Genomic DNA, 11,432 nt, shown 5'->3' with positions numbered 1-11,432 from the left:
AGTTGTCATAGTTGAGATATAAACATTTTTTTACAAGGATACAAAGGACCTTGTAGCAAGCACTTGCTCGAATAATCTTGCGTAATTTTAATCTCTGAAGGTTTCTGTAACTGATTTCAGCTGACTCGCTGTATGCTGCAGGGCTCAAAGGAAGACTGTGAATGGCACAGATTTTGAGCAATTACAGGCTCAAGGCGTTTTAAATAATATTATTCCAGCTCAATAATAGGATAATTTAGTATCATGTCAATTGCTGGGTGTTTCTGAAAATCTTGGAAAACAGCTGCTGCAGTCTGAGTATTAATATGTTAAATGTTTCCTCAGTCAGGTCCCTTAAAAAGAAGAAGATTGAATATTATTAAAAAGGCTCAATCTTTATAAAATCTCAATGTGAAATTAAAAAGTGGGACAAATTTCAGAGAGCAAACACTGCATCTTTTTAACAAATTTGTTGTAAACAACAAGTATAAGACAACATGATCAGTGTTTTCCGTGTAAAAAGAGAGTTATTTCTCATGACAGGACCTGATCATTTGGTCTGTGAAGCCTTATGGGGCTCTAGACTTACACCACAGCACCCCCTGGTGGCAAACACATATAAACAAATTCAGGAAGATGATTTTTCCCCCCTATATAAACTTAATTTTGTAGACGAAAGTGAAAATCAAGTCTGTAAAAACTTCAGACTCAAATTGCCCTCAAGTATCTCTGTTACAAACTGTGGGTGATGTGTAATAAACATGTAGTAAAGTATGATTCGGTGCCAGTCTCCTCTTTGGCACACCAGCAGCAGATAACTGGAGTGCACACTCTGCCTTCAGTTTGGGAGGATTAATCATTAGACAGTGACCCGGTTTGAGGTGAGAGCCAACACTCATACACTCAGCTGGTGATATAATGCTGCCAAACTACAAATGTACAACAGTATATGGAGCCAGTGAGATTAAAAAAAAAAAAAAAAAAAAAAAAGCTAATGTGGAAGTCACCGATTTCCTGCTTGTATGATGGAAACGAGGAAGCACTTTCAAAGTTTACGAAACGGTGTATATTTTACATATATTTTTACATGAATCGCCTTGACGTTTAGATATTTGTGTTGTGCCATGTGTCTACTACAGAGTCTATATTTAGTTGTTGTCATGTGTCGCTCTGGTCAGCTGGGATCCAGCAGCAGGGCACGCCTCTGGGCTGAATGGGAGTGCGCCGTGCGTAAAGTCCCAACTGCAGCGGATCCAAACTTTTTTTTTTAAGAAAAAAAAACCTCACTTCGCGGCACTTAACGAGTAACCAGTCTGTAACCATTACTGAGTCGTTTTTTAAAGTCGATTAAATGCAGCGATGACCCGAGAAGAAGACCTCATCCGGATTGCAAAGAAACTGGACAAGATGGTGTCTAGAAATAACACGGTGAGACTATATTTTGACACCCACAGGTGGCGCGTTGTCCTGCCGCCTCGTGCTGCGTGCAGAAGGCCCGTGAATGTCTCTTCCGAAAAATGAAAACGGTTTCCTCTAAGCTTAACGGAGAAGATAAGTTTGATTTAGCCGCACTCCGGTGTATTTGAAGAAGTGTGCACAACTGTAACACGAGCGTGACTGTAAGTGTAACAAATGGTCAACAGGTGTTTGGCGCGGGTTTGCACGTCTTTCACTTGCAGGACGCTTCGGTGTCCCGAGTGTGCAGCGCAGTGTGGGTCAGGTTTTGTCACCATGTCCGCTGATTTTTGCAAAAAACAAAACAAAACAAAAAAACCCAAAAACCCCAACAACTTCTTTTGCTGGTCGACGTATTAAACAGTAACTAGAGTAAGCGACAGAAAGTAAACAACGCGGCCTGTGGGCAAGGTCGTCTCCCTCTCTCTTTCTGACTGTGTGTGTGTGTGTGTTGTGACTGTATCCGCGAACAGGACGTTGTTACATGGCTCTCTTGTACAGTTAGAGTGACTTGTAGGTTGTGATCCGGGTAGAACAAGCGGGGAAATGCCATTCAAATGCCTGTTGTGATACACAATTTTGAATTTACGTGAATTCAGTGTTTATTTCCTAAGTGCTGGTGAAAACTTCCAAGACACAGAAGTGAAACTGTTATGTGTGTGTGTGTGCGTGTGCGTGTGTGTTTTTTTAATGTTAACATTTGCATGCTCTCAAATCTGTCTTTTACAGTGTTACCACATATTTATAAATTAACACATTCAAGATTTAAAGGTTTAAACGTCTAAACGGTGTTGGCTGGGGTTATTGTGTATGTGCAGGAGGGAGCCATGGACCTGCTGAGAGAACTGAAAGGTTTCAATATGACACTCAAACTTCTCCAGGTAGGCTCCAGCATATACGTTTGATTCATTCAAAGCTGTATGAATGTATGTATGTTTTTACTGTTACAGCCAGTTCACTCAGCGCAAGAAAAACTTCCACGACATATGAAGTAACTGCATGTTCATTAAAGTTCACGCTGGACATTTGTGTGTGTGTGTGTGTGTGTTTGACTGTTTTTTAGGAAACGAGGATTGGCATGTCTGTTAACGGTATCAGGAAGCACTGCACAGATGAGGAAGTCATTGCTTTGGCAAAGGTCCTCATTAAAGACTGGAAAAGACTTCTGGGTACATTTGACTTTGTGACATTGACACGATTCACATATATACATGATTTATTTAGCTGTTTGATAGTAATGAATGAATAACCTGAATGAATGAATTTGATGATATGCTCCCATAACACAGACTCTAGGCATTCTCACTCTGAGAAACCGGCTGAAATGAAGAATGGGCTGGACTCCGGCAAAACAGCATCAGCGTCTCCGAACCGCTCTCCCTCCGAGACACGCAGCAGGTCAGTGCGTTCTCACTGATGCTAACACAGAAGGGGAAACATTATGAAACTGAGTTCTGGTCGTTAACAGAGTACCTGCGACGCCTGCCTCCTGTCAGAGCCACAGTGATCCAACTGCTTTAGGTTCAACCAAACATTACATGAGGTTACAACAACAGCTTTGTGCAAAGGCACCTGAGAAATTAAAAGATGAAAGAAAATGACAGAAGAAACAGCTCAGTGCCCGCAGAATATTCTGCAGCAGTAAGGTAATAATTATATAAGGATGATGTAAAATGATGTAATAACTTGTTTGTTTTTTTCTAATGGGAGCTTAATCATTGTTGTCCTTGTTATTTAATTAGCACTGCATCATCCTTTTGAAGAAATACTTTACAGTTCTGTCTGACAGAACATGCAGTGTTGATCTACAAGGGAAAAATATATCATCCTGAAAAAATAACCTCATAGCAAATGTAATCAAAGACAATGTTCAGCACCAAGGACAGTACTTTATGATGAAGACAAAGATTCAAAGTAAAAGCGAAAAAAGATCATTTTCACACCAGGTCTCCTAGCAACAGCTCATTGAATTTCTAAATATGTTATAACAGCCAAGTAAATTAAAACTCGTGCTTCTGTAGTTCGCATGGTTTTGCTTAAATTTACCTTCAAGTCTTTGCACACGTGATGATGGATGTTTCTGTGTCTAAATTACTGAGGTTGTAGTTTGGTGAGTTTTCAAAGTCATTTTCAAGACCTTCGTGCTTATAAATGGACGTTCCCAAAGACGTTATGAAAGCAGTGATAGTCTTCAGTGTTTCTTTGCAATGAATTCCCTTCTAAAGCCCCACGTGGACTGGATTTATTTCTCTGACCTGTGCTGGTCAGAGGTTTAATCCCATCCGGGGCACGTGGCTGTGATTTTTCACCCCTTACCCCAGTAATACCTACCACCCTAATTAGGTGCAGTTCTGCAGTGAACTTGTTTTGACTTAAGTCCAGTCTGAAGAGACACTTTAGAAAATATGTCTATGACCTGTGAGCTTAGCAAATGGACTGTTGTCATGTCATATTGCAAATGACTGCATCTATACTGTTTTACCTTTGCGAAGCCAGACTGATGTGGTGTGTAATGAGCTTCATGCAGGTACCAGTTCACAGCATGTTGTCCATTATGGAACTAGATCATGTAATGGGCCCGTAAAAAGCCATCTGGAATGACTTTTATTACAATAGAGAAGGGAAGATATGCTATTACCCACCTCCCTCTCTCATATTTAATCCTGTCTGATTATGACCCTAAGTTGCATTACGACAATAAACCTGATGTAAGTCAAACTGGTAAGTGTTTGCTTGCTCTTGAACGGAGGTAAAAGCGATACTTCCTTTGTTTCTATTAGTCACAGGAGACTGGATGTCAAACCGAAACATGACTCAGATCCTGACAAAACACAGTCTGATAACAGCAGAAAAGAGAAACATAACGACGAGGACAAAAACAAAAAGAGACCCACGGATGACCTTGGGGATGAAAAGCGCCCGGAGGAGCCCCAAAGTGAGCAACATCCGCAAGAAATCAGAAAAGAAAAGCATTTGGAAGAACCCAAAAAACAAAGAGCCTTGGAGGATCCCCAATTGGAGATAGATAACAAGAAACAGAAGCATGTACAAGACCTGCAGAGTGAAAGACACAAGCCAGAGCTGAGGAAAGAAAGGCCCTTAGAGGAACTGAAAAAGATGAGACATGTGGAAGAACTCAAAAAGGAAAAACATCCCGAGGAGCCCAAGAAGCACAGCTACGGAGATGAGGCCAAGAAGGACAAGCACAAAGAAGAAAGCAGACATGAGAGGCCGGTAAACGCACCGCAACGAGAGAGGCCGCAGAGTGAACCCCAGAAAGAGAGACCGGCTGATGTTCACAAGCCAATATTTGAAAGGTGAGGACGCTGATGGCTCAGACACTGATTATTACACATCAAAAACATCCAGAAGAGCCTCAGGTTGAATTATTCATTTCAGGAGAGGAGTCTTGGACAGCAGCATTCTGTATCCCACCCGGTTCCCCTCTCCTCCTCGACCCGCTCGGCCCCCTCTCCCGATCAAACGCCCCTCTCTGGACGTGAAGAAAGACAGGTCTGGACTCTCACATCGCCCGAGCTGTAGAGCATGAAAGACTGGAGTGCACTGCATGACATGATAAGAGTTACTCATATGCACTGACATTTGCTCCTGCACTTTTATAACCTAAGACTTGTGGGCTGACAGGGTACCTGCTGTGCATGGTGCATGCTGTGATGGCTCAGTAAGGTGTGTGTGTATAAAAAGAGTTTTATATTTAGCTTGAACAGTGTGCTACATTTTTTTGGGGGGACTCTTGAGGTGCGGTGCCCTGATCTGCACTGTTGTGACATTTTCTTCAGGAAGGATTGTAGAGACTCTTCCTCCCAACATCCTCGTACCCACGCAGCCCGACCAGCCTCTCCTCCGGCTAAGCAGCACCGGCCGTCACTGGAAGTAAAGAAGGAGAGGTCAGGCGTGCCCTCGGTGCATGTTTGTGATTCTGGTTTTTGGATTGCAGAGAACTACGAGATGTCAGGAGTGTGTGTTTACTCATCAAATGTTCAATTTCAGCATGAGGAAAGTTCCGCCAGACCCAAATGCTCCAATAGCTCCTCTCCCTCTTCACCTTCATCCTCCTCCGCCAAGGTCAGGAGTCTGCATGCTCACTCGAATTGCATCGCACTGACATTTCCCCACTGTTAATTCACCTTCACCCCTGAAGTGATTCAGCTCAGCTCAGACGTATCTCTTCATTTAGAAAAGAGCCTCCTGACCCCAACGCCCCCCTCCCGCCGCTCCCTCTCCACCTCCACCCCCCGCCGCCTCCTCCAAAGCGTCTCTCGCAGGACGGGAAAAAGGAGAAAGAGAGGTCTGGATCATATGAGTTCTCGTTACAGGCCGCATGTCTGGGGAGGGTTATTTTGGAAAAATAACCAGTAATTTTGTTTTTGGAAAGTTCTCCTCTGCATTGAATCCTTGTGTTATTTGCCACAGCAGGAAGGAGTCACTGGACTCGAAACCGTCTTCACAGAAGAAGACGTCAGATCATGTGAAGAAAGACAGGTCCAGGATCTGGGAATTATTCTGTTATTCATCCTTGAAAAATCTGTTTTCTGTTGTCTGTTATAAATATTAGGTTTGGAACAGTTTTAGATTTAGAAAAGTCCTGAGTTTCAGTGATTGTATGTTGGAAAACAGGAGGATTGACAGGGTTTGAAACATTAAGTTTTCTCTGATTTTGTAAGTTTGTAACTTTAAATCACTCTGCCATTGCATTTGTATTGTGACACACAATTGGGAGCCCTCTGGATAGTCCGACTGGTGCACAACAGCTGGCTGTAAAAAGATCATAGCCTCTGTTAGTTTTTCACTGGTGTGTGCAAAGACTTGTTTTTTCTTTTTTCAGGAAAGACTCGTCAGATAGCAAAGTGTCTAACAAACACTCCGATGAAGCCAAGAGAGAAAGGTTGGCGCGGCATGAGTGTGAAGATGTTTGTTAAGCTGTGGGTGTGACACGTGGTGGTTGTGTGCTTCAACTTCAGTCAACTTCAGAAAACTTAGTCGGCCTGGAGCGTGCCTTGTTATACTTCTGTTGGAGCTGTTTCAAAAATATCACACACAAATGTTTCCCTCTGTCAGGAAAGATTCCTCTGACTCTAAACCGCCACCTCCCAAAAAGCCCAGTTTGGATGTCAAAAAAGAAAAACACAGGTGTGCAGGAGCAGGAAAACAAGTTGTTCTTTATGCTGCTTCATGTCAAACATAAACCCAAGTGCATAGTTTATGTTTTTACACTTTATTAGTACAAAAACTCAATTTCTCTTTTGCTGCAGGAAGGACTCCTGCGACTCAAAGCCTGGTCAGCCTGTTAAACGTCATTCAACTGACTCCAAAGTTGACAGGTAGGACTAGCTTCAGTCTCACTCACACTTGGAAATAAAGCAGAAATAAAACACTGTCAATAATAACAAACTTACTGAAAGAGTCTCATTACATAGACGGGAATCCACTGATTCAAAGAAAAGCAGCTTGCTACCAGCAAAGAAGCTAACAGGTGAAAGGTAAATGACTTAACTTACATATCACATCAACTGCTGATTATGTGAGAGTTATTCTTTTTTGTTTAAGTTTCACAGGTTTCTGCAAGTGGAAGGAGTACAGGTAATGACTTTGGCTTTCTGTTGCAGGAGAGACTCTCAGGGCTCTAAGACCTTGCAGCCTGGACCTCCACAGAGGAAGCCCTCGACTGATAGCATTGAAAGGTTTTTTTTTGTTGTTTTTTTTTTATAGTGTTCAAGTCTTTGTAGGTTCATCCTGAGTTATGCTGATGATCCTTTTGATTATTTTATATTCAGTTTAGCTGAAGTAAAGCAATTATCGACTGGATGACTAGAATTTTCCCTCAGCTCCACAGAGCTTTTTAGTGTATTTCAGTTATTTTATTTTATTTTATTTTTTTCTTGACAGTCTTTAACTTTACTATTTGGTCCAGTCTCACTACTATCATCAGCCTTGTTTCCAGAGGCAGCCAGATGGTTTTGGTGATAAAGCTCAGATAAACATATGCCGCCTGCCCAACCAAACAACAGGCAGAAGCCCGCCCAGGCTGAGGCCAGTTCTGCTTGAAGTTTCTGCCTCTTAAAAGGAAATTTTTCCTCTCCACTGTCACCTAGTGTTTGCTCATGGTGGGAATTGTTGGGTCTTTCTTTGTAAATATTAGAATATAAAGAGTATGGCCTAGAACAGCTCTACATGAAAAATGTCTCGAGATAACTTCTGTTGTGATTATATAAATAAAATTTGACTTGACTGGAAAGTTAGGGACTAACTTCAGCATCTACTCAATGAGTCATATTATTCTCAAGAATTGGTGGAAACCAAACACAGAGCGAAATGAATGCAGTTCAACTTTAAGTCAATGTTGTGTTCAATGTCATGTTCTGATGTCCCTGAGCGCATAAAGTGGCTGCTTTAATAGTGATGAATGGGCTGCACTTGATATGTGAATAGGGCCAAATTTGGATTTTAACTCTCTTTAACTCTTTTTGTTTTTTACATTCATTTAGTAAGACTTCATGTAAAAAGTGTTCTTGATAAGGTCTAAAAGTTTTAACTCTGCTCCAGAAGAAAAGATCACTAGCTCAAATACCAAGCTCAGTTCAGACCAAATACACCAGATGTAACACTTACCGTCCTACTTTGTGATTGTTTTAATGTGTCCTTTTTTTACAGAAAGGGAAAGATTGACACCCCCAAAACTCCCACCACCCCAACCAGCCCCATGTCGCCTGGCTTCAGTTCTGCCGGCGGGCCACTGTCCCCTCACCTGGCTACTGGAGACTCCATCAGGGACAAGTGCATTGAGATGCTGGCAGCTGCCCTGCGCACAGACAGTGAGGCTACTATTACACTTTACCATTGACAGGAAAACACAACAGCAGCTCATGTCTTATCGTCCTGACAGAGTAACCCATACAGATAGAGACTGCACACAGGAATCTACCAGTAATAAACTACACAATCATTACAGTATATCAATGTTGTTTGCAGATTAACATGAATAATTTTTTCTGGTCTCGACAGACGACTACAGAGATTTCGGAGCTAACTGCGACAGCATGGCGGCAGAGATTGAAGATCATATCCTTCAGTTGTTTGCTGTTACGGTTGGTTTGTCTAATCTGCAGTTCATTCAATGATGATCCAAATGGAAAGGATCCCATTGGACATTATTACTGCGATCAGATACATGCCACACTGGATTTTATTCTCCCTTGACTATATGGTTGCACATATCTACCAGGAGATAAAGGCCACTGACATGAAATATAAGAACAGAGTCCGCAGCCGCATCAGCAACTTGAAGGATCCCAAGAACCCTGGGCTTCGCAGAAATGTACTGGCGGGGAGCATTGAGTTGAGCCGCATTGCCACCATGTCTGCTGAGGTACAGACCACCGCAACGCATTAATAAACTCTTTGTGAAGCTCAGATTTGTTTTTGTGCCCGGTAACACTATGTCAGATATCTGGCTGTCACACTTTCACTGTCCTCGAGCTTGTCTGCATTTCACACTCAGTCCTGTTTCCTTTCATAACTGTTTTACTTCACATTGATCTGTTGTCTTTATGCAGGAAATGGCCAGCGATGAGCTGAAACAGCTGAGGAACGTTCTCACCCAGGAGGCCATCAGGGAGCACCAGATGGCCAAGACTGGTGGCACCACCACTGACCTGCTGCAGTGCGGCAAGTGCAAGAAGAAGAACTGCACCTACAACCAGGTAAACAGATGACACTGAATGTACACTGAATATACAGTAAGAAAAAGTATATTTAAGGGCTGTGTGCAGGAGTCAATGACAGAATGCAAGAAGGTAGGAGGAAGCCAGCAACAGACCTACTGTATTAGCTGCCTGTCAGGTTGTGTTGTAAGGTGTATGAAATAGTATTTAATCTGGATTTCCTGTAAAAAAAAACAAAAAACAGAATGAATCTGTGGCCTTTTTCTCAGGGAAAAGGTCCCAAAATACAGAACAACAGTGAGGAGTCCTTTGCCTTCACACACCATGTTACAGACCCATATTGGAGAGTGAAATTTTGCATGTGAAAAGCTAGTTTACAGAAACATCATTATTTTTTAGGGTTGCCTTAATGCGGTGGTATTAAATTTGCTATGAATTGTGATCATCTATCAGACAGGGAGGGCTTATAACAGATCTATAATTATGAGATCTTATTCCACGGAGACTGGAGTAAATACTCCTTAATTAAGCAATTAGTAGTAAATGATTGTGCTTCAGGTTTATTTGTGTCTCCTCCTTTCGGTTGCTGCTTTGCACTGTAGTGTACTGCTTATGCCAACAAAACATCCTGTGTGTGTGTGTGTGTGTGTGTTTTAGGTGCAGACACGCAGTGCTGATGAGCCGATGACCACATTTGTCCTGTGTAATGAATGTGGTAACCGCTGGAAGGTAAGTCTTTTCCTTTGCCTTGGTCTCAATAACTCAAATCCTTTGTTCTTTTTTGAATAATTTTAAAAACACTCTTCTAATACTTTTTTTTATATATTTTCAAAATTTCAGTTCTGCTGATGAATTCCAGGTGAAACCACGTTGTTTTTTCTTGTTGTTTTTCTGAGCATAATGAACAGCATCTTTTCTATGATGGGTGGGAGGGAAGTTTATAAATTATTGCAGCTAATGATTTTAAAAACAGTAGTATTCTTACAATTTTTACTTGAAATTTTTGAGATTGATAAGCATGTGCTAATAATCAGGTTTTGCTTTATGTGGATTTGAAGACTGAGCATGAATGTCAGTTTGATGACTGAGTCATTAAATCAACCCAGCTGGAAGACGTTAATGACGATCATGTTGTTACAATGGAAAGACGACCATAATACAGTTAATATGCTATGTCATATCACAGCTGTTCACTTTGTATATATCGAGTTCCAATAAACTGCATAAATCATTAGTATGGTGGCTTTTTAAACTGTTGATTATTTAAAAACAAATTACAGTCAGTCTTATCCAGAGTCACTTTGCACATTTGCAGCATCATCCTGTAGTTTCTTTTGGCACACACAATATAATTTTGATTGCTTCTAAGTGTGGTTTTGAGCCATACTTTTTGGTTTTAGCCAAATTTATATTAAAAATGAATATTTATAATGTGCTAATACTCAAGGGGGTCAAGAGTAATACTGTATGTTAATAAATCAGGGTTATTAATCCACTGCACAGATAAATATTAATTCAAAGAAAGACAGTTATAATGAAAATGGAGTAATGGGAGATTGACTATATAAAGTCTGTTGCATCACTGAAAACATACAGTAGATGGCAACAATTCATCATACGTTAAAACACAAGCAGCATCAGTTCCCACAATTGAGTTTTCCCCTCCTCAGGTTACAAACCACAAATTAGACGCCTGCTTGTTAGTGCCAGTTCAGCAGGCTGGTAAAGCCAGAGGGAAGTGGTGCTGAAGACTTATGTGAGAATATTAAAGCCTTTCTACAGCATTCAACAATACAAACCTGTTTCCTCAACACACCTAATTGGATAAAAAAATATTTTCATTCCTCGAGCAAAGTGTGAAATTTACTCGATCAATCCACAGTTTCTAAAGAAATGACTTCACACGGTTCATATGTAAAATTCAGTATCACTGTGAGAAATATGGCCTGTATTTCAGCAGCAGAATGTCCACCATCTGGTTTCCTGCGAGTTGAAACCACATTCATTTACTTCTTCTACATCATTTCCACCATTAGAAGTCCATTGCTGATGTGCAGGCAGAGCTCAGAAAGCAGCAGCTCTGACTGCTTTATTCTACACTGGTGCATTGCTGTCACAATCATCATCGCTCTTTCATCCTGAAATCTTAAAGGTTGGAAAATGTTGCCTACAATGCAACATAAACGCAACACACTCACAAACAGAAATACAGATACATGTAAAAAAAAAAAAAAAAAAAAAAAGCCATAGCCACTCCTCTAACTGGCTCCTCGTCTTGGAAATTCCCAAAATAACAGCAAACAATTCCCCAACTTT

General features: G+C 41.2%; 1 protein-coding gene across 7 annotated transcripts; it reads left to right on the top strand.

The window, feature by feature from the left end:
- Positions 1–763: 763 nt before the first annotated feature.
- On the top strand, positions 764–10,350 carry tcea3 (transcription elongation factor A (SII), 3). 7 transcript variants are annotated; one of them, XM_051076095.1, is made up of 22 exons: positions 764–860; positions 2,253–2,315; positions 2,498–2,603; positions 2,724–2,832; positions 4,215–4,751; positions 4,834–4,947; positions 5,080–5,121; positions 5,235–5,342; positions 5,446–5,520; positions 5,633–5,743; positions 5,869–5,937; positions 6,281–6,340; positions 6,514–6,585; positions 6,708–6,776; positions 6,873–6,935; positions 7,062–7,136; positions 8,107–8,267; positions 8,458–8,519; positions 8,672–8,821; positions 9,009–9,155; positions 9,774–9,845; positions 9,957–10,350. In XM_051076095.1, the coding sequence occupies exons 2-22, from the start codon at positions 2,262–2,264 to the stop codon at positions 9,963–9,965; spliced, it is 2,265 nt and encodes a 754-aa protein (XP_050932052.1). In that variant the 5' UTR covers positions 764–860; positions 2,253–2,261; the 3' UTR covers positions 9,966–10,350. The 7 variants fall into 7 exon arrangements, with proteins under 7 accessions (XP_050932052.1, XP_050932049.1, XP_018542027.1 ...); XM_051076092.1 differs by lacking the exon at positions 764–860 and adding an exon at positions 1,017–1,407 and having other exon boundaries at positions 5,872–5,937; XM_018686511.2 differs by lacking the exon at positions 764–860 and adding an exon at positions 1,017–1,407.
- The last annotated feature ends 1,082 nt before the right edge of the window (positions 10,351–11,432 follow it).

This window comes from Lates calcarifer, linkage group LG15, assembly GCF_001640805.2.
Source record: "Lates calcarifer isolate ASB-BC8 linkage group LG15, TLL_Latcal_v3, whole genome shotgun sequence".
NCBI classification, from domain to species: Eukaryota; Metazoa; Chordata; class Actinopteri; family Centropomidae; genus Lates; species Lates calcarifer.
The sequence above is the reverse complement of the archived record's forward strand: the minus strand, read 5'-3'. Positions and strand labels throughout refer to the sequence as shown.